Here is a 25,627-nt window from a genome sequence, read left to right on the forward strand (position 1 = left end):
CAAAAAAGCTGAAACCATAAGTTTTAAAAAGGTGTGAGAAGATGCAAGAAATGAGACTTACACTCACACAATAAAAATTACCAACAAAAAAAGGCCAACAACTCAATGACAGTATTTTTCATGAACATTCATTAGGGATGCATATCGTTACCAAAAATAAAACAAAAAACAAACTTCATAAATAGATAACATATGCCACACTATCTAGTTCTCACAGCACTGATATGGAATGAGTATGGGTTACAGAAATCCGTGATTTTCTGTGATTGCCTCAGAGTAGAGACTTCACACAGACGCATATGCATGGTTTGTATGAAATTAAAGACTCCTGGTTGATGTTCTGAGATGACTGGATTGGCAGAGGATTTAGGGCTGTGGCTGTGAGGCAGTCCATATAACTCAATATCAGGATGAGGATAATAGCGTATGACTTCGTTCCTCCTTAGCCAAACTGGAAAAAGAAATTCCCAGGTCCAGAAGCTTCAAAAACAAACATAAAGAGATGGTAAATTGACATAATAGTTACAAAAAATAGATATTTGTATGAATTTGTTATTTCTGTCGCATGCCCACACAGAAATTAAGAAACCTTCAAAACTAAAACCTCCAGGGCCGCCGAAGAATGCCTTGAATATGTTGTTCGCATCCACATCTGAGGAGAAGAGGAGAGAAAAATCATGAGTTGACACTGGAAAATCACTGGGGGCTATGGATCTGTTCAACACACTCTTCCAAACACACTTTTCTCGCATTGTCTGACCTTCTTTGGCTAGTGGAGCTTACTGAGTCGCAGCGCATCCAGCGTAAAGCCATAATCATGAAGCCATAATTGTGAAGCCATAATCATGAAGCCATACTTGTGAAGCCATACTTGTGAAGCCATAATCTACTACACTTATGCAGTCGCCTTGATGAACAACTTTCACTGGGCTCTATATCCCTTTGGGATAGGCATGTTTACTTCGGCATGATTTGTGTGTGTGCATAGCCAGTAACTGACCTCCCATGCCGCCATCATCCTCTAGATCATGACCACTGTCGTAGCGGGATTTCTTCTTTGGGTCAGAGAGCACAGTGAAGGCTTCCCCGACCTCCTTAAACTTCTTTTCCTCTTCCTTCTGAACCTCCGCACTTGCACTACTGTGACGGTCTAAAAGAGAAGTATACATGTTAAAGGGTGAACACAGGGCCATAACAGTTTTGCTCTACTGCAACTTCCTACTGGTTGACACTTGTGTACTGCCCACCAGTAACATAACATGTAAGTATATACAGTCAAATACAGTCACACACATAAGTAAGGCTTAACTACATTGAGAGGAAATGTTGTTCAGGTACCTGGATGGTGCATTAGTGCACGCTTTCGGTAAGCTTTCTTGATCTCATCCTCAGTGGCGTTTTTGTCAACACCCAACACCTTGTAGTAATCTTTCCTTTTACTCTTTTTCAGCTCCAACTGGGCATTTTTTAACAGATGCTTATGATCTGAGGGGAAAAAAACAGACAGGCAGAAAAAGTGAAAAAATTAATTCTCTGGTTAAGCATAATTGTCAAACTACCTTTGAAGAGGTTACAAGCTATTTGCGGTTCAGTGACATAATACAGACAACACAACTATAATAGTATAGAGTGGTTGTTGCTGATAGTCACTGTGGTAATTAACAGTGTGAAGTGGTTGGTGGTGATAGTCACTGTAGTAATTAATAGTGTGGAGTGGTTCTTGGTGAGTCACTGCTCAATTCGTCCACACTGAATCAAACCAAATCCACCTTCTCTGACCTATATGATCTCTATTCCTGGAGCTGTGTGGAGTGGTTGTTTGTATATGATCTCTTTTCCTGGAGCTAGCTAGAATGGACGACATTGAATCAAAGTGCTCAAAAATTCCCAATGCCGGAAGAGACGTTGTCCTAAGCTGAATTTAATGTCAGTGTATACTACTACTTAGAACATCAGACTTTCAGGCAGTATGTTCTAGCCCCTTCCCAAATAGTTGTGGTGATGCAATTTAAAGCAGATTATCATGACTCAACCGCTGGTTATCAGAATGGTGTTCACAAAAAGACGTTAGCTTCACAAAGCTTCATTGACAACTGCCGTTCATTCTGGAGGAAGCCTGCAGAGTTGGCATTCAGCCATCGTGGCAGGGTGCTGCTCTCTTCTCAAGAAATCACTTAACTGACCCAGGTTTCTGACAACCCATAGTTAACACCAGGAGGCAGATTTACTGCCCTAAATAAACCTCTGCTGTCCCAAAAGAGATTTTGCCCATACTAGAGATGGTATCCTTACCCATATAATACTTGTCCACATAGAGATGGTATCCTTACCCGTATTATAACAACAATATAATAATACTAATCCTTACCAAGAACATTTAAGCAAACTGTTCTAAATCACCCAAACATAGGAAGAACAAGACCCTTTAAACATCGTAAAAGTGGGATGTCATTGAAACAAGATCTTTAGCATCAAAAGCTGCATGAATGGAAAACAGATAATCAAATTGAAATACTTTGACTGAAACATGGCTAAAACCGGGGAGCTGTGGCGCAAGCAGCAGCCCCGACCATAAACGGGCTTCAACGTCCATGGGGACCAGGGTTTGAATCCGACCCGTGGTCATTTCCCAATCCCACTCCCAACCTCTTCTCTCCAGCTCATTTCCATTCGAATACTTCACTATCCTATCTGATTAAAGGTAATAAGCCCCAAAATACATGGCTTTAACCAGATGAGATCTAGCTTTGAATGAGTCTACCCCTCAAAGCAAAAACAGCCATGTGCCTCACAGTGGAAGAGAAGTAACAATTTACCACTCTTACATACAGTGGTGCTAGAAAGTTTTTGAACGCCTTATATATTTAAAAAAAATCTGCATAAATATGCCCTAAAATGAGATGAGCTCTTTATGTAAATCATCAAAACTGATAGAGAAGCTAATTCAATCACAGATAAATGTGTGTATTGTTGTGGCGAGACTGAGTCCCACACCTTTTCTTACGATTAGAAGACCGGAGACTGGATGCAGAAATCTAGCCTGGTGACACCAGCCTACGTATTTCCGCCTGAATTGATTTCAAGCTCATACTCAGTCTGGCCTAACCCCGTTGACAATCGTCTCCAGGACTCAACATTTTGTAGGACCAATCAGCGAACAGTTCAGAGCTGTGACGCAAAACTCGCCTTGGAGGAAAAGACACGAAAAGCTATCGGAAAAGTTGTCTCAACTCTCGAGAACATCAGAAAATTAAAAGGAGAACAAGAGTATTTTCTTGTAAGTTTTATGATTGGAAAGGACGTCGTAGCTCTTCTCCCAACTGGCTTTGGGAAGAGTTTAATCTACCGAATGCTTACTAAACGTTGCTGATTGGAGTTTCCTTAACCAATGATTTTAAACCTCAAGATAAGCACCCGCCCATCTCGGAAACCAAAATGCATTGGGTTGGCCCAGACTGAAAGACGGAATGAAATGGAGTCACAGGCTGGTAATGGCCAGGCTAGCAGAAATCTGAAGTTTTATTGTAATCAATAAGCTACAATAAGGGGATGCCCATGGATCATCTCATTGTGTGAACGCTCTACATGCAATCTTAAGGCCTGTAAATTGTGGGGTGTGTTCTATCTGGCTGTTTGCCAAAACCAATCAGAATTAACTATTCCCTCTACCATCACTCCCCTTAGACCTCCTATGTGTGTCGTGACAGGCTCCCCCGAATCCTGTGAGACCTCCTCCTAACAGGGAGTTTCTTGGAATGTGCCTGTGTCGTAACTTTATTGCTGCCTCTAACATCAGTGAATCATTTCTATGGCTAAGTTACTATTTCCCAACTAGTCTGCCTTCCCTAAGTGAGACTTTCATACAGATGAGTTAATCCATGTTCATTTAAACATAAAATAGATCCCACAGTATACTTATTCCTTTATTAACAAAATCATCAAACATTCAACAAATGACCGGAATGTGAAAAAGTATGTGAACCCTCCCTCCAGTAATCTTGAACAAAACTGACTACAACATTGACAACACCTCAAGTCCACAAACCGCAGATCAGTACCTTGCAACAGTTAAAAGGAGTTTTGGCCCATTAATTGAATTGGAACAATTTCAACTACTTCATACCTGCTGAATTTTAATTCAGATTGGTAAATGTCAAAATGTCCTCTCCCTTTGATCTAAAAACGGGCCTACTCAGTACACATGTTTTAAAAACACATACACCCCGGTGTTATTAATCAGTCCGAATGCTAGTGATTCATTAATGGTGGCAGTTCAGTAATAAACACATTGTGACATTCCCAAAAGTACGAAACAACTCTAGCAGGCTTACAGTCACATCAACAATGCGAGAAATTGAATAGAAGCCAGTGTCCCTACTAGTACAGATAGCTCACCGCCGATGTCCTTGTAGGCTATATTGCCTTAAACTAGTTAACCTCTGTTGTGATAATGTCACCCGTTGTCTGTGATGGGTATGACGCATTGACAAACTAAATATTTAACTTTTTCCCTTAATCGAGTTAAATAAGTATCAAGACATATGTGTTGTGAGACCACCATGAAGCATCTAGGATCAGTAACATTATCCTAAATCAAGCTGTGGTATTAACCTGTACACTCACTCTTTGATTAGGTTAATAGGATGTGTTGTTCTCCCCATTCACTTTCTGCTTTTCTCCTATTAAAAGACTGGAAGGACTTCTATAAGATGTGTTGAACTAATTTCTTCATTACCATGTATGTCGGTGGAATCTTTGTAAATGTGTCAAAGTTAGCTAACATAAAGAGCTAGCAATATTGCATATATTGAAGTATTCATATTACATTCTTACAATATAAGCACAACATCTACACATACACTTATAACAGATCATCCAAAATCTGCCTTTCAATTTGGGACCCATAAACTAGCACACTATGGATAAACGGTTCAAGAAGAGAGCTGCTCCGTCTTGCCAGTTTAAAAAAAAAAAAAAAAGCACAACTCCGCAAATACGACGAGAGTTACTTTTAAGAGATTGAAGTGAATAAAATAACCAGCAAATTGATAAACAGCCATGTCAATCAAATAAAGCAGTACCACAAGAGAAAATACCTTGTTCAGTTCACTTCAATGGAATGTAGGAGACAACGACATTGAAGTCTCAACTTCCTTTGAGTAAGTGCATGAGAACAGGGGAACAAACCTACCTTTTGTCTTCTCTGTTTGATAAACCTTCTCATAGTCCCTTACTGCCTCCTCATACAGCTCAGAGTCCATATAACTGAACACAAAAACACATAGATGTTTTCATTCATAAAGGTAGTTATTAGTTATTTACACATACATTTACTTATACTATGGTTTATAATGCTATTTCCTGATTCACTGGCAGGTGTACGTAAGTACACCCTAGAAAAACAATTGGATACTGGTGGGTATTGGATTTTATCGATAACAATACTGGTCACGGGGTACAGATACTTATCGATTCATTTCTCAATACCAGTCTTCATGATTTCATAAAACACAAATTATATTGTGAGAAGTGATCAGAGCACAGAACTTTGCCTCGCTCACTTGGCTTGCATGTATATCGGCCATTACTCTTGCCTCTGGATCGGCACCAACCATGAGAGAGAACAATGCAAAGTGTTGAGTGGCACAAGCAGATAGATGCAACATTCTTAGAAGGTTTGCTGGTCATCTAACCCTGATCCAGAGGATTTAAAGAAAAATTAGCTAAAAAGAAAAGCTTGGGGGGCCTTGTTAGGGGCTGCTGCTGTTCCTGGTGAGTTATGTATTCATTTGTGGGCATAATGTAACAGATCGACAGTTGTGATCCAAACAAAAAAGTGACAGGGCAAGTGAAGACAGTGAAGTGAAATGGTCTACTAGCTGGCAAGCTATCTACTTAGCTTGCTTAGTAAGTCTGTATACTGTTTCCACAAACCACAAAAAGTGTTTTTGATATTCATAAAGGTTTTTTCTCATGACATCAAATTCATTATATAAAGATGGCCTACAGGAATCTAGTTATTATCCTTAGTTGACCTTTGACATACTGGGGTATCTCCTCTTTAGTTTTTTGACAAACAAATATTTCGAAATTCCTCCTTGAAGTTAAAATATTTGAAATATTTTTCAACACTGCATAAAACATACAGTAAAAAATGATCTTAAAGCCTACCATTGAGCTCTCCTCAAGTAGGCCTTGATGTAGCTTTCATCCAGCTTGATGGCCTTGGTGCAATCTTCTATGGCTTGTTCCAGTTTACTTAGCTGTGAAGAGACCGCACAAGTGATCAACTCAGTATTTACCCAAGAAAAGGCTTGTTTGTTGTGAACATATGACTAGGCATAGGGGTGCCGCTCTTGTGGTGACTGGTAGCAGGAGTTTATCTTGCATACTGTTTTTTTAACATACAAGTGAAGTGCTCCATGCTTTGATACATTCGTCTTTCATTACGTCTGTCTTTCTATTTAATTGTCTGTCATTATGTCTTTTTATTGGTCTGTCTTCATGTGTCATTATGTCTGTCTTTTTGTCTGTCTGCCATTATGTCAGCCTGTTTATCCGTCTGGACAGGATAATCCAAATGATAATATGGGTCATAGTATGAACGAGTGCGTGCGAGATATGCCTTGCCTTATGGGTCATAGTATGAACGAGTGAGTTTGAGATCTGCCTTGCCTCATGGGTCATAGTATGAACGAGTGAGTGCGAGATCTGCCTTGCCTTATGGGTCATAGTATAAACGAGTGAGTGTGAGATCTGCCTTGCCTTTGATCCAACAGTGGCACGGTTGCAGTAGAGCTTGGCATTAGTTTTGATGTTGTTTGGGTCAATGGTGAGTGCCTCAGAATACAGGTCAAAAGCTTCAGCGTAACTTCCTTCTTTGAAAGCCTTGTTTCCCTCTTCCTTCTTGGCCTTCAGGGCTTTAGCATTCTGCGATTTAACAGAAAGAACATTTTTAAAAAGTGTTCTTCCACCTTTACTAGACAAAACAACAATAACAAAAAGCACACTATGTAACTGAAAGACAGACAGTTTTAGGATAATCCTTCCTTTCCATCCTTGTTAGTATTGCTGACATTCTTGCACAGAGCTTGCGAGTCACATGCTCGTCCGAGCACAAACTTGGGGAAAAGTGTGAAAACAGCTGTTCCATAAGCAAACTCTATCCAACGCCAGGCTTCGGAGTGCATTTCCCTTGGGACACCCAACTTGATATGTGGAGTCATCTCCATGTCCTGAGGGTGTCTCAGCATCTTTGTGTCTTGATCATTAAGGCTATGTTTACACTGCGTGAGATGAAATTACAATTGTTTGCTTTTGAATGGCCCAGGTCAGACAGGCATTACGGTAGCCTTAACAGGACAGAAGTGCATGGAATCAGATATTTTCAGATCTAACGGTAAATGGTAAATAGACTGCATTTATATAGCACTTTTCTACTCAGAGAGCTCTCAAAGGACACTTCGACACTTGGTCAAGAGGAGTCTGGTTCGAACTAGCAACCTTCTGATTAATAAACGACTACTCTACCTCCTGAACCACTGTCGCCCCCTAATCTTTAGCAATTGCTGTCTGTGTATGAATAACTTATTGCTTATTTTCAAGGATTCCAACACCACTCTTCAGATCTATTTTATTTTATGTATATATCACCAAAACCATTAAATTCTCTTAAGGCGCTTTAAAGAGCCCAGATTCTGAACATCCCAGGAGCAAGCACATAAGCAACAGGGGCAGGGAAAAACTCCCTGTGAACAGGAAGAAACCTTGAGCAGAACATCAGCTCATTAAGGGAGGGCGGGGGCATCTGCTTGGAGCCACCAGGTAGAAAGATAGAACTGGGGGGTGTGGAGTTGTGACTAGGGTTAGAAACATGGCAGGTGAATTCACACACATATCAGGATAAGCATGCTAGCATATATGTGGAAAATGTGCACAGTATATACAAACACAAAGATGCTATATACAAGACGTATACAAAGGGTTAATAGTGGATAAGATGGAAAGGGAGCATTTGAGTATTGTAGAACAGTTCAATGGATACACAGTGTGCTCATAAGGTTACTATTAAGAGTAAGTAGAGCAATGAAACAGAAAACGTCGATGGTGGCAATTATTTAAATTATGGGTAAAAAGGCTAGCAGAGAACATGTATATGTATGGGAAGAATTAATGCATGACAGTGTGGTGGGAATGGATAGGAGTAGGCACAGGGTTTCTGCAAGAAGAGACCACAGCAGCATCCTACAGCAAGTGAGTGTCTTAACTAGGAGGGGAAGAAAAGAGACAAAGTTAGTGGGCAGAGCTTGCTTGCCTAAAATGCGAATATGTACTTAATGGTTATGGTGATGAACAAGGATTTCACAGCCAACTGCATTTGCAGGCAAAGGTCACGCTAAAAGAGAGAGAAAAAATGTGGTTAGTGAACATTTGCTAAACTGATAAAGAGATAAATTAAGATAAACAATTACCAGCAGGTATTCGGCCACTTTATCATTACTAATGATAAAGAGGTAGAGGGAATGGGACGAAAAGGGGCAGGCTGCCCAGCATGGTGTATGGGAATTCTGTTTATGTTTAGTTGTTTTTGACTAGTTAAGTTTGCAGCATTTGAGGTAAGCCTCACCACACCGCTACGATCAGGACTCTTCCTTTTTATCCAGATTTTATATCAAGCTGCACATAACAATTAGCCTGGATACCAGAGCGAACTTAGCCGCGCCCACAACATTTGAGGTCTGGAAGTTCGGTATGGCATCGCTCCGTTGGGGAGAAATGATCAGATCTCAGAAAACTGACCTAACCAATCAAATTGTCAGGGCGGGCTTTATACGATGATCGACAGATGATAAACAGTAACGTAATCAACCATGTCACCAAAGACCGCTTGGTTTAAATTCTTTTTCAACAAAGATGGCTGCCGCTGGCGAGCGAAGATGTGTAGGCTAGATTCTGCCATCAAATCTGTTTTAGAAGACAACGACAGCGGATTTATTTCGAAAGAGGAACAGAGAAACGTGATCAATGCATTTGTTGATCAAAAATATTTTTTTGCTGTCCTTTCTACGGGATTCGGTAAAAGTTTAATTCATCAGCTGGCCCTGGTCACATTCTACGTTGCTCTGATTGCTCAATTGGATATACCTAGAACCAAAGAGGCATTTTTTCCCCCTGGTTCGTTGAAACACGCCCCATAATCACAGCTTATGTGCAGTATCAGACTCATATTCTGACTCGAATTATGAGTATGACATCGTCAGGCTACATAACCACGGTTACCACAATGCCATCTAACCTTGGAAACACACGTGGTTGTTTTTGTTTTGTTTTGTTTTTGGCAATTAAACTACTGGATACAAATGTGTTAATTTGGTTGGTGTAACTACAGGGTCTTTAAACTCAGATACAGGCAAAACATTTGAATTGTGCATCAAGGATCATTGTGCCATCACAAATGTTGTCTAAAACAGTCAGTCATCATTTAGTGTTGTTAATTTCATAATGTCATAAATGCATTTGGTTGCATAAAACAGGCATATCTTGTTTTACTTACATGTTCAACAATCTTACCACCGGCTCACCAATCTCACCAATATTAACATTAGAAAAGAATCACCTCACGATACATTTTGAACAGATAAAAAAAAAAAAAAAGCCAGAAGCTTTTTGCACATGAAGAGTAAGCTAAAAACCCAACAGCAAAAAGCCACAGAAAGCGAAAACACTACCTGGAGGTCATCCATTGTGAAGGTTGCTCAACAAATTCTGATCTTTGGGGTTGAATCACACACACATCTAGAGTGACAGAAATCACTTATCCAGTCGATCCTCAGCTAGTTTTAGTTGTAAGTGTCCTAACTGTGCTACAACTGACAGATGTGCATTCCTGTGTATTTAATCAAAACACACTTAATGAATCACTTACCCTGCAGGCCAGTCTGGCTTTTTCATGGTCTGGTGCCATGCGAAGTGCCTGGATGAAGAACTGGACCGCTTTATCAATACAATCCTCATAGTAGAGACACAAGCCACGCACATACAGAGCATCACCATTGGTGGAGTCCATCCGTAAAATATCACTAGGGAAGACAAGGACACACATAGCTACATGTCAACAACAATCACCTGGGATATGGAGAAAATGTTAAAAGCCCACTATCTCTTTAAGAGGTGACATGGAAAACAACATGTGATTGGTTAAGAGGTTTATGACAAAATTCTTTTGAATACTTCAAACTAAGTTGCAAGAGACTCAAGTCACTCAGTCTCTGCATTTAATGGGAACCTCTAAACTGAACCTCTAACTAGATGTCATAGCCTCTCCACCAAGGCTCAGTGCTGCTCTTTGCAGCCCACCCCAATTAGCTGCACATGTGGCTTCTCATATTACGCTACACAGACAATTCCCAAATATACTTGTCATTCCTGACAGATAACCCCACGGTCTCTGTGCGGATCAGTGCTCGTCTCTCAGATATATCCATACAGATGGATGAAGGAATGCCACCTTTACCTAAACCTCTGTGAGACACCTACCCTTTTTACCTTTTACCCGGCACCGTAGCATCCGGTCTCGTACACGCAGACTGGAGAACAGTTTCTACCCCAGGGCCATCAGGCTGCTAAATGGACATTGATACACCACCGCCACTTTACATGCACCGTCATTGTCACAGCAGCAGTAATACCATCAGGAAACTGCACTACCTGTAACTCCCTCACTGGGTTGTATGTAGGTTAGTAAAGGTCAAAAGGTTAGCATACTTTATTATATGTGTATTATATGTTACATGTATATATGTAAGTATTACAGGTATAGGCTGTTATATGTATATTTAGTATTATATAATAATAATAATTCATTTTATTTTTAACGCACTTTTCATTCAGAAGAATCTCAGAGTGCCAATGTTGCATTATATGTATAGGTTGTTATATGAATAGCACTGCGTATTGTATATTTATCTTGTATATTTAGTAGGGTTACTTAGGTTATTATATGTTTATTATGTGGTGTGTTATGTTTATGTTATGTGATGTTATGGTAGGTTTTTTGGGCGGCGCCTTGTTGTAAGAATTTCAGTGTCCAGTCTGACCCTGTGTCATTTTGTGCATCTGACAAATAAAACACTTGTAACTTGTAAGACTGAACTCTTGGTTAACCAGCTATTAATCAGAATATCAAGATACAAATTTCAGGCCTCACCCTAACCAAGGTTGCAAGAAACTAAATCAAATCAAAGTTCCTAAAGCTTGCCTACAGACTGACTACTGCACACGTCTACCTGAACAACATTCCTTCAATTGGAACATTGCCTTGTGTATAGGGATGGTAATGCCAGACAATCTTAGTCCATACCATTCTCATTTGGGGTTCCCTCCTTTGTGTGAGAGGGGCAGAAAAATGGACACCAGCCATGTACAAACAGTACTGGCAAACAGGGCAAAGCAAGGGATTGGAGATTGCTGGCTGATGTTGGTAGAAAACTTCCAAGTTCCACAATGTATTGTCGTGACTGCTATAAGACCACCAGACATGGTGTTGTATTATGAGTGTGAGTGCATTGAGTAAACTTTATTGAGTTAACGATTCCCTGGAAGCATTTGGAAGGACAAAGCTAAAAAAGAAGCTATGCAGAACTGGTAGCGGAAGCGAGGCAACAAGGTTGGTAAGCATAGACAAGAACAGTGGAAATAGTAGTTAGATGCTTTTTAGCTAAATCAACCACACTTCTGTGGATTTTGGTTTTATTCACACTAAATATGTGAAATATTCATGAGTACGGAGGGGTCTGATGGGTCTGAGATGCAAAACACCTGTTGAACCTTCTGTACGTGTTGTGGGCCTAATTCAATAAAATACCGATGAAGGAATGTGCCTGCTTTGTTTTTGTTGTATCCTGCTGCTCAGGTTCTATGATTTGCAGGTTTTATGGCGGTCATGTTGTTGTGTTCAGCACTTGTTGGCTACAGACAGTGCATGTTGTACTGTGAAGGAGGGCCTATACAAATCCCGGGCAGAACATGTGGCACGTGTTACAGCTGTCACTAGCCAGTTGTGCGTTGCTGTTGTATCCTGCTATGCAGGATCTATGGTTGGGCAGGTGTTATATTGGTTAGGTGAGATTGCTGAGTATGAGTTCTAGCATGTGACAGAGAGAGGATTGGCCAATGTGGGAAATCTCCAACCTTAACAAAGAATTTAACATTTTCTCCAGTGTATTACTGAAATCCGAACAGGAGCATCTCTCTCCATCTTTAAATAATCTCTTTAAGACTCATCTCTGCGGAGTCCCCTCTATCCTAACATCTCTAACACCCTAACCCCAACTTACAAGTGCACTTCTTTACCTGACCTGCTAGCACTTTGTCACATTTAGTGAAATCAGAATTTAGTGCTTAGTCCAAGGTCTCCTAAATTACTGAAGTTTGATTGTTGTATTTGATTGTTTTATGGTCTCATATGACCATGGAAACCTTGCCACATGTTTTACACTGACACTAGATTGCCTGAATCTGGAGAGAAATGACTGGATCGACCTTTCGTCTACACAAACAGGACGGAACCGGTCACTGAATCCGCATACTTTTTAATCAGGGTCCCAAAGTGTGCAAACCAGGCTCCGTGTAAACATGGTTTAATGTTTTACCCCACGCAAGAGTCCCGTTTTACGGATACCTCATAATATTGTGGACTCCTAGACATGCACCCCAATTCCAGCCACCGAACTTTGTACAAAATTTTGGAGTGATGTGTGGACAATGGTGGCCTTCATCACCAGTTAATATCTTCCTCGGAGGCTTTTTCTACTTTTCTTCATGCAACTTCCACTTTCATATGTATCCAATGGGGCTCAGTTGGATATTAAAACACTTGGATACTTTCAAGTCCTTTTCCTCACTTGAGCATTTGAATCGCCTTGTCTCTTTAGCCTTGAAAACCTTTTTTGTTTTACACAAATTACATATGAAATATGTAATACATTTTTTTTAAATCAACATTATTTTTTTTTTTTTTTTACATTATAAGCCATACTGTGCATCCTCAATTCCTTCCATGTACAATTATGGTTACCTGGCAACAGACTGGGCTTCTGGGTAGCGGCCTAGCATAGCCAAACACTCTGCCTTCAGAACCTTAAACCTGTGACAGGCCGGTGCAGATTCCAGTGCTCGGTCCATACAATAAAGTACCTGCAAATGCAAATTACAGAAACCCTGTGAGAGAGCTGCGAGTCGAGGGACTACATGAATATAAGAGACCAAAGGTACATTTATGCTTCTGTCAGAACTGGCATCAGATGTTCCATACCTAAGAAATTCTGAAAACAAACCTGTCTGAACCTGAACGAATATATTTGTATGGTCTAATACTACTTTGAGCACCACATTGAAACGTTAACTTCATAAATAAAACTCCTTTCAGCCACATAACTTTTTACTTATTTTGTCAGTAGGCATGGGGGGAGACACATGGCAATGCCAGCATAATACATTTAAACAACTCATTCAAACCCAGTTCCTTATAATATGCAGAACTGATGAAGGAAAGGTTACATTACAGATAACCCCAGCAATATACACGTGTAACATTTCACATTCCTTAGGGTCTTATGACATTAGGCTAATACCCTTATGTTAACAAATAATTCCACCATGATCACCATAGATATTAGTGAATACAAAATTACCTCAGGGATACTGGCACACACTACATGTCCACAGTCTTGTTTTAATGTAAAAAAATATATTTTGTATAAAAGTAGTTTGATTTACAATGCAGTACATGCCACAACATAATTGCCATTTATACACAAGTCAACTGCTGGGTAATGTGAGTTTTTCCAATTTTATAAAACAGCCATTTAATAAAAAATTTAAAGGGAAAACAGAGTTCAAATGATGAGTAGGATCATATTAGGACTAGGAGTAGGATGTGATGAACGAAACACACAGTCACACATTGTATTGATCTCATTAACAAGAAAACAATGGCAAGATAATGCAAAACAAGCTAAAGCTATACAGTTGAGTATTACCCCAAAACCCTTGAAGATAATGAATCAGCCCATTACATTACCATTCTGAAGTCTCGTTTGTCAAAGCCAATCTCTGCCATCCTCTCATACTCCAAAATGGATTCTGCATTTTTAATCTACAAAATAAATGGAAAATACACATTTCTATTTGTAAAGCATCAAGTGTGTGATTGACTGCAGGTAACTACATCATTTTGTTTAAAACATGCCTAGATCTGGGACATCACATAGATCTTGCATTTGAAATATATATTTTTGTTTTTTTCTCCCACTGCATGGCAATCTTCCTTGGTCCTATGATGTTCAACCCAAGACACATAGTCACATAGAGGATTACACTTAACCAGCAAAACCGGAGCCAGACAACATAAATACAAACCAAATATAGCTGCAAGTGGCAATAATCGTAGGCCAAGCAGCACACACAAAGCAGGGGAATACTTTACTAAAAACTTTCATTTCATTAGAACAACAATGTCAGTCTTGCCATGAAAGATGTCATATGCCGTCATATGTAAGGGAAAATTGTGGTGTGCTAGTCATTCTTGAAAAACAAATTGCGGACAAATAACAGTTGCAGTTGCCAAACAGTGGCAGTTGCCAAAACGATAAGATAGATGTCTCCAAATATTTATTTTTAATGATATTAATACCGTTTCATAGGAACATTTCACTGAGAAATAAAGTCATTTTTTAGCAACTTCTCTTTGAAAGGATAACTTACCTCCTGCTGAGCCGAGACATTGTCAGGTTCTAGTTCAAGAACCCTCTGAAAACAACGGCTGGCTGCCATGGCATTACCGAGAGACAAGTGGCACTTACCCTCCCGAACGTGACCCTGTGGGACATAGACAAAAAATATTACATTATGCAGTCATGGTTGCTATGGTACCCTATATATGCATCTGTGAAGGAATGCAGGAGCCCTTATAGTTTGGACGTGGGCCAACATGTGAATATGAAAAAACTTTGATTATTTTCATCAAAATTAGATGATGACATCTGCTGACTGATTTCAATCAAACTTAAGAACTGTTACACCTATTTAACTTCAGTCAACCACAGCAGTTCTGCTAGGCTAGGGCAGCAAGATTGGTACCATCATCAAAATGTTAAAACTTAGTAGCGGCACCACCTGACCTTAACAAAGGCGTCATCAAGCCTCACAGCCATCTGGGAGTCCTCCAGTGCCTCTCTATAGCGACTCAACATCATCAGAGTGGCAGCCCGATTACCATAGTAACTTGCAGTCTTCGGGCACATGTCTGTTATAAAAAAGAAAATAGAGATAAACAATTCCTAAATTCCAGCTAAATCAGTGCTTCACAAATCATTACTGTAGAGGGCGTTCTTCTTGGTATGCATCAAACTTATATGTCATGTATAATATATTCCACAAATACATGAAAATTTATAAAAATGGTGTCACAAGCGTCATTTTTATTGTAATACTTGGTCAAAATGTCAGGTTGTTCATTTCCAGTGTGTTGAGCTATATAAGAGAAAGTAAATTACGTGATCACCTTATATTAGAGAATTTACTTAAACAAGAGACTGGGGTATCAATTATCTCAAAATGTTTGAACAGAAAGACCTATTTAGAATGACACAAATGCTAACTACAACTAAGAACATGAGACACAAAAATAATACTGGTCAAACTGTTATGGTCTTGTTACTATGGGAGGGGATGATAACCTGATTAGCTTTTTTGTGGCCCTGCCCATGGGTTCATTTGCATTCATTTAAAGAGGTTATGGCTACACTGACATGAAAAGGTACAGGCCGCAATTCTGGTGAAAGGTTGTTGATATTTGAGCTCAAAAGCCAATAAAATTACACCTTAAGGCGAGACACTACAGGTGAATAGGGTAAACATTTTAAATAATAGGTATCACCATGAAACTTTCTCAGTTGATTACTCATGTTTAGATTAGAAAACAAATCACGTTATCAGAAACCACCGCAAACCAATGAAATTGCGTCATAGGTTTAAAGCCCAGTTTTTACTAACATCATTGGTTACTGATGGAAAGGAAATGTCCTTATTTGGATTACATAGCGTTGTGTGGGAGATACAGAGCTTTTCAACAATACCAAACATGACAGGCATCAGAAAACAGCCGATACTGCACGTTACGTTGGAATGCTAACTTTTCAGGAAACCTAGGAGAATTCTAACGTCGCAAACAGACAAAATGTGAATAAATATACACATTAATGTACAGCTGCAGAAAAAATTTGAACATTTTAGTTTTATTGTATAAACGACTGTCAACATTTCTACCAAATTAAAAATAGAAATATTGTCATTTAGAGCATTTATATGCAGAAAAATGACAATTGACCGATTGCGAAACTCCTCCCTAGAACGGCCCTTGTCCAATCATACCTTAGCAACCGCTACTAAGAGAAGAGAGCCCGTCAACTTTGAGGTCTGAGCAGCATGGTTAAACAGTGAGCCTACGGGACTTGAAGGTATGACATAAAGTACCCTGAGAGATTAGAGGGAGACGTCGTTTTTTTCCGCTTCCCCAAAGCCCAAAACAGAGGCGCAAAGGTGCCAGCTGTGGATTAAACAGTGTGGTCACCCCACGCCCAACTCAATACATCGCAAAAAAAAAACATATGTCTGCTCCAAAGTAAATTAAGCTGCTTGCTGCCAGCTAGCTATCGCTAGGTATGATGGCTAACTATCTAGTTGAGAGAACATCCCCACACAGTTATGGTTCATGGCAACTAGTATTATTACCATCGGAACTACATAACTTGTTTGTCCAACCAATGTGTTGATGTTTAAATCAAATTGTTAATGTTACCATCAAAATGCTAATGTTACCACCTGTAAAATTGCACGATGAGCTATTGTAGCTGCCATAGCAAACGCCAGCTAGTTGCCAGGAGCTTATTGTTGTGTTCCCCTTCGTTGTTAATCTTTATATTTGGATATATCTTTCCACTGCATATTGCAGTCCCTTTTGCCTTGATCAGGAGGATATTGCGGAGGTGTTACTGCAAAAATCATGACTCACACTGACAGTAGTTTATAGAATAAAAGAACACAAATTTTCAATTTACTTTAACACATGCCACTAAATAGTAAAACCAGAGAAACTGATCATTTTGAAGTGGTCTCTTATTTTTTTCAGCGGCTGTATATTTAGGATATTTTCTTTATGATAGTATGAAAGATTACATGTTCAGGGTGTGAACTAGCTCAAAATCTCAAAATTGACCACTGCTGAAAAAAGCGATGTTTTTGCCTGCCGTGTCTCGCCTTAAGTTAACTTTAGTAGGATCTTGTGTGGGTTTGTTCTGATATTTGTGTTAAAAATTACAGAATGTAGTGTGACAATTATGGTCATTTAGAGATTTTTTACATTTGTGATAGATGTGTGTAGATATGACTTTTCTTATCTTTTTCTTAACTTGCCTTTATGACAATTTTTGTTTAGCAGATAAAATTAGTTGTGATGGAAAATTACTTTTGAGAAATCTAAAATCCAACAAATCATTTTGTTGAGCTTGGTCTGAAGATCACATGCGCCATACATCACAAACCCTACACAAAATCTGTAGGAGGAATAGGCCTAATGTTTTATATAAAATTCCAAATCAATCAAATTTCGAAATGACGGGAATTGACATTAATGTGTGCTTTGACTTCATTGTGACCAAGGAATCCAGCGATGCTTCATTTTTTAAATGTTATTCATCCATACAGTTCTAAAGTTACCTCCTTATTTGAAAATAAAAACATTTCATTTCTTTACCATCCACTTCCAGTACTTACCATATATTTTCATTGATGAGGAGAAGGAGGAAGGATACAACAAAATTGAAGTTTGTAAAACATACACTTACCAATGGCTTTTGTGTAGTAGTTGAAAGCTTCTGAGTAGTCCTTCTTTATATAGAAGGCATTACCTTGCTCTTTAAAATCCTCTGCATCCCTAGAAGTTAAAAGACACAGAGCAATTAGAAAGTTATTAGTATATCATGTTAGCAAGCCCACCTGATTCACTGACTTTCTAAATGTCCTCATCACTGGCCTCAACATACCTCAGGAGCGTTTTTTATTTTGTGTAACTTTTGTATCAAAAGGCCATTCTTGAAGCAGCGTTGTCATGTTTATGAGGGCATTTGTCTTTGTAGAACATCAGTTAGGTAATCTACTCATGACCAATAATATCTAATCTAATACAATTTGATTAAATATTTTAACAAAAAGAATAAATAGAACTAATAATTATAATCTTAATTTAGATTTTGATGGGATTTTGATTATAATACAGATATACTCAACTCAAGTAAGAATTGCTTGCAAGACCAGAATAAATGAGCTGACTAGAGAGGTTTAAAAGGGGCTCAAAAATTGTTGGCACCCCTACCACCCCTAGCGAGAGCCTGGCTAAGACTCCTTATTAGCTAAGAACGCACAGCTAATCAAGAGTAAACAAGTGTATTTAGCACGCATGGCTATCTTTGTCGGGATCTTTTTCATGTTGTCAGATCCTTATAACATTATTTTTTACAGTTGCCAGTTCTAACGCTGCCCGAAAAAATGGCCCCAATGTTTCCCTTTGATATCTAAGTAAAGCCATGTATCATCATCCACAACTGGTTGTGATTACTTTGCACCCAAGACTGCCTTTTATTAGTGAGATGATTTTGAGAAATTAAAATATGCTTCAGCAAATGGTGTTTCCTTCTTGCTATAGTTTTCTTGTTGCTATGCTATATAAATAGCTAGCTATGGAAACTTAAAAAAATAAAAAATAAAGCTGTTTAAATGGCATTTGCATGAAATTATAGCTTGCTATCTAGCTGATGTCACAGTCTCAGCAATTTAACTAAAGTTATGATAGGGAATTGTCAAAACACTCAGGGCGCATGTGCAGCTTCATATGAACACAAGTTTCTTTTCACACATATTAACATATGTGATTGTATTACACACAGTGTCAACCAAAAACTGTTAAGTTGGTTCCCTAAGCTAGAAATAGCTAGGTTAACTGGCATGAGGCCTTGCATGTTTAAGACCTCTTGCGGAGGTTCGTGATCCATAGCATCCAGTTACAGTCAGGTAGGAACACGACACCCGTTATTTTATTTTTATGGAAGACTGAGTGTGAATGAAAGTCTGTTATCCATCCCATGTGTTTTTACCAGACAGATAAATGGGATGTGAAAGAGGGAGAGAGACCCATTCACTCTGTACCTGGCAGAGTTAGCCAACACGTTACTAAAGCCCTCTGGAATTATGGCCCATTATGGAATTACTGGATCCTGTGATGTTGTTAAGATGGCTGCACAATTTAATTGTGTGGCTAACCAGTCATGGAACTTCAAGACAAACTCATGCAACACATTATTTTTTTCGAGAACAATGGGCAACTTGTCAAAACTGAGTATAGCATATCAAATTTGTTTAACAGGTCTAATCTACAAGCTGTGCAGCATTTCTTCAAAATGCATGTATATGGCAGGATAAAGGGCACGTCCTTACAAATAACATAGCCACACACCATCACACTTCCTCTTGTAAATCCACTTGCATAAGGACACCCTTAAAAATATGTAGGCTAACATTTTACTTCTGCCCTGGAACTGCTGGATGGAGCTTAGTTATGGTTGACGCTGATTAGTGGAAGATAACAAGCAACATTTTTTTTATGCTGTAAATATGGCAAACGGAATTATAATCTTACATGTTGTTAAAGCAGCAATAGGGAGTCCTGATCCAAAACTAACAAGCTAACCACTTAACAGGCATGCAACAACCTTGCAAACACCACCAACAGCCCAGTTGTCACTGATAGAAGCTTGCCAACACACTAACTGGTGTCTTTTGGCAGGATAGCTGGCATTGTCATGCTGTAAAAGCTTTTCTTCTATTTTTGCAGGGTATTCCAGGCAGGTATACATAACTACATAGAGCATATCCTGGATGGCTAGTGGGAAAGAAACAGGTGTTTATCTGTGCTTCACATGACCATAAGGTATTCAAATGAATTGGACGATGATGCCAAAACTAGATGCCTATAAAACCATACCTCAAAAAGTGTCAAATTGTTGCAAAGTAAGGCTACTGCTACCGAATGAACAAACGCAAAACATCAGCTGATATATAGGTTTTAATTTAACAACAGTGATGCAATTTTCATTATCAAGTAATTCGGCCACGAAGCCATTTAACCGAGTGTCAGCAAGGGTGCTGCCTCTGGAAAAATATATCGTTATTTTAGTCGTGCTTGGAACTGACGTTGTGATCAAAGAGCATTGTTGGGAAAATATCGGGAGTGTCACAACAGAATAGTTTCATCATTACATAAGCATTTTGTTTTCATCTCCCAGGTGGACGCTGTGATAAGGACCTAAAAATAATTATATTACATGACAGTTTGACACATTGTTTCATTTACAAGAGTTAATCTCTGACTACCTTTGAATATTTGGTGAGAGGCAAGAGGGATAATCCAAACCTCATACACCGTTAGCAAAGCATGAATGATACATTCTAATTCAGCAAACTAATGCAGGGTTGCAAACTGTTTATAAACTGTCCTCACATTAGCGGTAGTCTCACAGCTAATGGGATAACAATGACAATCCGACAGCAAAGTGTACATCCCAGAATGTAATTTATGAAAGATTGCAAGTTATGCTGTAACCTTATCAGTGTTAGTCCTGTCTCACGGAGATTTGTAGTTTTTCCAAATGCCAAAAGTCATCAACCTCAGTCCTGTCTTGGGCCAGCATCCAAATAAATTCATCTCACACCAAAAAGTTTGATCAGTCTTTGTCAATCCCACACCCCAAATAAGCCTTGGAAGTTTGCAGCCTTGAAACTCAGCTAGCGTGTAATTACACTGTCCAACATGCTTTATGCACAATATGTGCCTTTATCATGTCACCAACAATATTTTATTGGATTACACATACTCCACATTAAAACTCTTAGAAAACAATGTATATCGACTGAAAATGCATGTAGTATTTCAGCTAAACTACTCTTTTGTTATGTTGTCACAATAAATAAAACTATGTAGACTTATGTGTAAAATCTTGTAATATTATCTGATAATATTAAGGGATGAGAATTGATAAGATTTTAACGATTCAGATGCCTTATCGATTCCTGCTTATCGATTTCTTTTATATAATTTTTCTATGATACTGCACACACCATCTACAGTAACATACACATTTAAATAACCAACATTTTTATACATTTCCCTCTTGAACTAAATATAAAACCAAAATTCTTCTGTAGAAATTAAGAGTAAAATAATACTTACATTACTTAAATATAATGTATTCTGTTGTTCCTAGAAATGACCATGCTCCTTCCTTTTTTTAAAAAAAAAGGTAGGCTATATGAACTGAGCTGCCAAAAATGAAACTAGCAGTGGCAAATACAGTCAAGTCTCCAACCACCAATTGTATGGATCATCAACAATTCCTTGCAAAAAAATAAGCATGTCTGCTTTCTCAGGGAAAATACGAGATCATTTAATTCTTCCCTGCCTCGAAGAAAGGATGGGCTAGAGGTGCACACGACGTGCTAGTTGTAGCCTGTGACAAAGACAGACTACCAGCTGAACCTGTCTGACTCTGAACGTCATCATCAGCTAAATTGGATGGAAATGGAGATTATTGATATAGTGAAAGCTGGTTTACACAATGAAACAAATGGCACTGACAAAATCACTGAATTTGCTGATCTGACATCTGACATCAGAGGGGAGGCCAAAACTACCTCTGCCTAAATTATGGGGGCTGTCAGTTATACAGTGTCCAACACAGGCCATTCTGTTAAACAATTAAATGTTAATCTAATCTTAATTTGTATCCATGATTAAACTACGCATAAGTGTTTAACAGAATGGCCGATGTTGGACACTGTCATGTAACTGACATAGCTACGCTAGCTTAGCTGTAGAATCTTCCATTTTCAGCCCCCTTCATTGAGGCAGAGGTAGTGTTTGCCTCCCCTCTGCTCTTTCAATGTGGCTTTATGTCAGATCCACAAATTCAGGGATTTTGTTAGTGCCATTAGTTTCATTGTGTTAACCAGCTTTCACTATATAAATAATCTCCATTTCCATCCAATTTAGCTGATGATGACGTTCAAAATAATATGATGACGTTAAATAATAGGTTAACACGACAACGCAAACGTTTGCTGATTACACACACCCTCCGATAATTAACAAAACTGGACTTTCAATTCAAACGTGAAATGATCAATACTGGGAGACCAATGCCGGAGCTAAAATGTATGCTTCAAACGAAGGGACATAAGATAACTTGATCAAGAACACACAATAAAGGCAAATTGCTTGACACAGTCAGTGCGGTTAAAAGATGGCATAACCCCGATTTCGGCCAAAGCCCGACTTCTCTATCCATGGGGGGTTAACTGCGTTATCTCACGGCACATGGCAGTGACAAATCCAGATCTTGGCCGCGTCAGTTCAAATCAAATGTGGAATGTTTACAAGTGGGCATCTGCTACCGTTGATTATACAGTAAATAAGTTGTGAAATGAAACAAAAACACACCACAATTAAAGTTGTATTAGTATTGATTGATTCACATCGACATGAATGGATTACATGACTAACAAGTGGTGGAAAAGTAATATGAAAATATTTGTTCACTGAATTAGCGTGTTCTGTCCAAAACAGTTGCGTTTCAGTTTCAAAGTTTCAGTATTTCAACGTGAATGAGAGGGAGCACAAGAACTGAGCTCTAGCAGCGATTATCATATCATAGACATATATGATGCATGTAGCCTATCTATGGGCAGGATTTCAAGCACGTGCAAAAGTTGTTGTTGTTGTCCAGTTGAAATCTATATTCGAGAGACACACGCGCGCATTGTCTGATTTCCACCGTAATCCGATCTCTTAACCGGGGGTGTGCATCAGAGTCCAGTCGGACACAGAAAATCTAGATTTGGGGAGTCACATGAATCGGATCTTCGATTTAAATCGGACTACGCTCGGAAACTGGACACATGTGTCCGCACTGTGTGAGTAGACAGGAGTCACTGATACACCTCTAGAGCATCGGATAGCTCAGGTAGCTTACAATAAATGCCACTGTCCAATGTGTATTATGTGCAATATGTGTAATTTTCTATCCAACTACACATACTACATGTATTTACAACAGTGGTGTAAAATGGAATAACACTATTCAACGTAAGGGGGAGCCCAATACCAATTCTTACATAAAGAGGCTATAGCCAAAATTCCTTCAGGAAAAGAGCAAATTTGTATTTGGTCTGTTAGATTCTAAACTTGTTGGGAGAGAACAATGCTAGGCTTACCTTAAAGATCTTTATGAAATTCTTAATTCTTTTCCCCCCTTGTATTGCCTACGCTTTCGTTTCCATTCGAATGACAGGTAGTTGTGTTTCACTGTGTTGCCATGCTCTGAACATCCTAGAAATCTTATGGTATGGGGACCCCATATGTTTGTGTGGGGGGGTCCTGGACCGTTGCAGTGGACTAATGTAATCAGCTGTCCTCAGGGGCCCCCTTCCAGCTCGGGATGCTGGTTTCACTTCCCCAGTCATAGAATGCGGGTGAGGGGGGAAGATTTACTTTTTACACATTCACACAGATACGGCCCTGCCAAATGTCAAGCTCACCGGTACGTCCAATTAAAAAATGTTGTCGTACTTGACAGATTTTTGGTTGCATGTTGAACAAAAGTATCAATGTAAAGTAAGTCTGAACCAAGTCTGTAGCCAAAGCTTTTTGAGAGATTGTCTTCTTGGTGAGAAAAGTAGAGGAAGACTATACTGCATCATGCTTTTCGAAATAGTAAAAAAGATGCAACACTACAGCACTTTACTTTATGAGCACTGTACATAGCCAACACAAATAGCTGATGTGTATAGGCCTTTATCATGTCAGCATTATGTGACTGATGCCAGGTCAATGGGACCCAACTGGTCCTAGAATCACTGAAACCCGTCACAGTGACTCATGTCACAATTTATCAAGCAATTCATAACCTCATAACTAGTTTGACACTTTAACATGCAGATACTTAAATTAATGTTTACGTTTGTCTTAATTGCACAACTACATGTGAGGTCGGAAAATGAAAATACAATAGATAACACTATTACTGGATAAATCACAACACCGGAAGTAACTACCACTACCTGATTAGACTGGTGCTTTGGAATGATGATCAGGGGGTCAGCTGTATCATGTAACGTTATCGAAGTATGCAATTTCAGGTAACGTTACCTAATAAAAACACAAGTTTCTTTTTCGTCCTCGAGAGTTTGAACAAGCTCTTGGCCTAAATCACGAGACAGTTAAGGCAGCAAGCTTGGTAGCCATGTTCCAATTTTATTTACGCAAAAATAGAGTAAGATCACTTGATTTCCCAAACTTGGTAAGGTAGCTAGCTAGCTAACCAACAACCAAGCTAAATAGGCCAAAACGTGTCTTCAATACGCAGTGTTTCAGGTATGTTGGCTAACGTGGCTGGCTAACTAATAGTTAACAACAAGGCAAAACAGCATCGAAACGATATCTCTACATCAGCGGATCGAACGAGAGTTGCTCCCGATATTTAAAACCATTTCTAAGTTACCGCTTCGCCAGCTAGCTTACTGGGCTACTTTTAGACAGCAAACCATCCAGGGGGAGGCTCCAGCTAACATAAGGCCATCGAGACCTTGCTATTTCGCGAGCTAGCTGAAACGAATGTTGAAACAATAACATTAAGTGTGCTCAACTATCGATCAATAACGTTTAATCTTTTCGCCAGGAACAGCTTCCAATGTAGTATTACCTTTCCATGTCCTCATCATCGAGTAATTCCATTTCTGGATCCATGGGTTCATCGAAGTCTACTGACGACATTTTGCTGTGAAAGGAAGGGGAGGGCATGCGCTCTCTGCGGGCCCTGGTAAAGTCAAACGTTCGCCGACGCGGACAATGATATCCGTCTGCAGAGCCAGTGACGCCGTTTCAGACCGGCAGTTTCAGGCCAGTACCTTTCGACGCATGCGCGGCCACTGTTTTGGGCAACAGAAGTGAAGTTTATCCCAGTTACAATTTGAAACTATAGATTTATTTCCGTAAGAAAATGCAAACGTCATTGCCGGCTTTTGCACTCACGTGGCTGCTATCACTTCACCCTACGAAGGCTTGACTCATCTAACAAGCCGCAGGGCACCGATTCACCAACACCATTGACCCACACACTGCTGTTACCATATCAGCCAATATTCAAAATGAGTTGATGGTCTCCCTTTATTCTGTGCAATGCACCTTATGATCTAGGAGGAAATCGATCGCCTCGTTCCTTTGAAGCATGTCAACTTTTTTTTCTCCACAGCCAGAGATGGCAATCAAGATTTTATTAGTTGTATCCTCAATGGTGTAATGACCTACTGAATAATATTCGATCAAGACAGCCCTGGTACATTCAAAGAGTATCTCAGTGTGTTAAAAGACTGACCTCATCAACAGGTCATCTGTCATTCTAATGTATTTCTTACAAGCTCTTCAATTTTGTTATAAATATAATATTTATGCTTGCTGATTAAA

The 25,627-nt window shown here is 39.3% G+C and overlaps 1 protein-coding gene across 2 annotated transcripts; it reads right to left on the reverse strand.

Annotated features, from left to right (window-relative positions):
- Positions 1-106: 106 nt before the first annotated feature.
- dnajc7 (DnaJ (Hsp40) homolog, subfamily C, member 7) lies at positions 107-25,025 on the reverse strand. Of its 2 annotated transcripts, none has more exons than XM_080855907.1 (14): positions 24,867-25,025; positions 17,904-17,992; positions 15,180-15,304; positions 14,764-14,877; positions 14,081-14,155; positions 13,076-13,194; positions 9,926-10,079; positions 6,766-6,930; positions 6,172-6,263; positions 5,192-5,265; positions 1,339-1,485; positions 1,001-1,150; positions 605-652; positions 107-480 (listed from the first exon to the last, which is right to left on the reverse strand). In XM_080855907.1, exons 1-14 carry the CDS (start codon positions 24,962-24,964, stop codon positions 443-445), a joined length of 1,488 nt encoding a protein of 495 aa, XP_080712033.1. In that variant the 5' UTR covers positions 24,965-25,025; the 3' UTR covers positions 107-442. The 2 variants fall into 2 exon arrangements, with proteins under 2 accessions (XP_080712033.1, XP_080712032.1); XM_080855906.1 differs by having other exon boundaries at positions 590-652.
- Positions 25,026-25,627: the final 602 nt, after the last annotated feature.

The sequence above is a fragment of the Sprattus sprattus genome (genome assembly GCF_963457725.1).
Source record: "Sprattus sprattus genome assembly, chromosome: 18".
Classification (NCBI taxonomy): Eukaryota; Metazoa; Chordata; class Actinopteri; order Clupeiformes; family Clupeidae; genus Sprattus; species Sprattus sprattus.

What these genes read in the sequence shown, in the direction of transcription:
- dnajc7 (XM_080855906.1), bottom strand. Translation starts at nt 24,964, where the DNA reads ATGCCCTCCCCTTCCTTTCACAGCAAAATGTCGTCAGTAGACTTCGAT. An exon ending in GATGATGAGGACATGGAAAG is followed by an intron (nt 17,993 to 24,866) that starts GTAATACTACAT and finishes TTTAACTTCTAG; the next exon opens with GGATGCAGAGGATTTTAAAG. An exon ending in GAAGCCCAGTCTGTTGCCAG is followed by an intron (nt 10,080 to 13,075) that starts GTAACCATAATT and finishes TGTCTTCCCTAG; the next exon opens with TGATATTTTACGGATGGACT.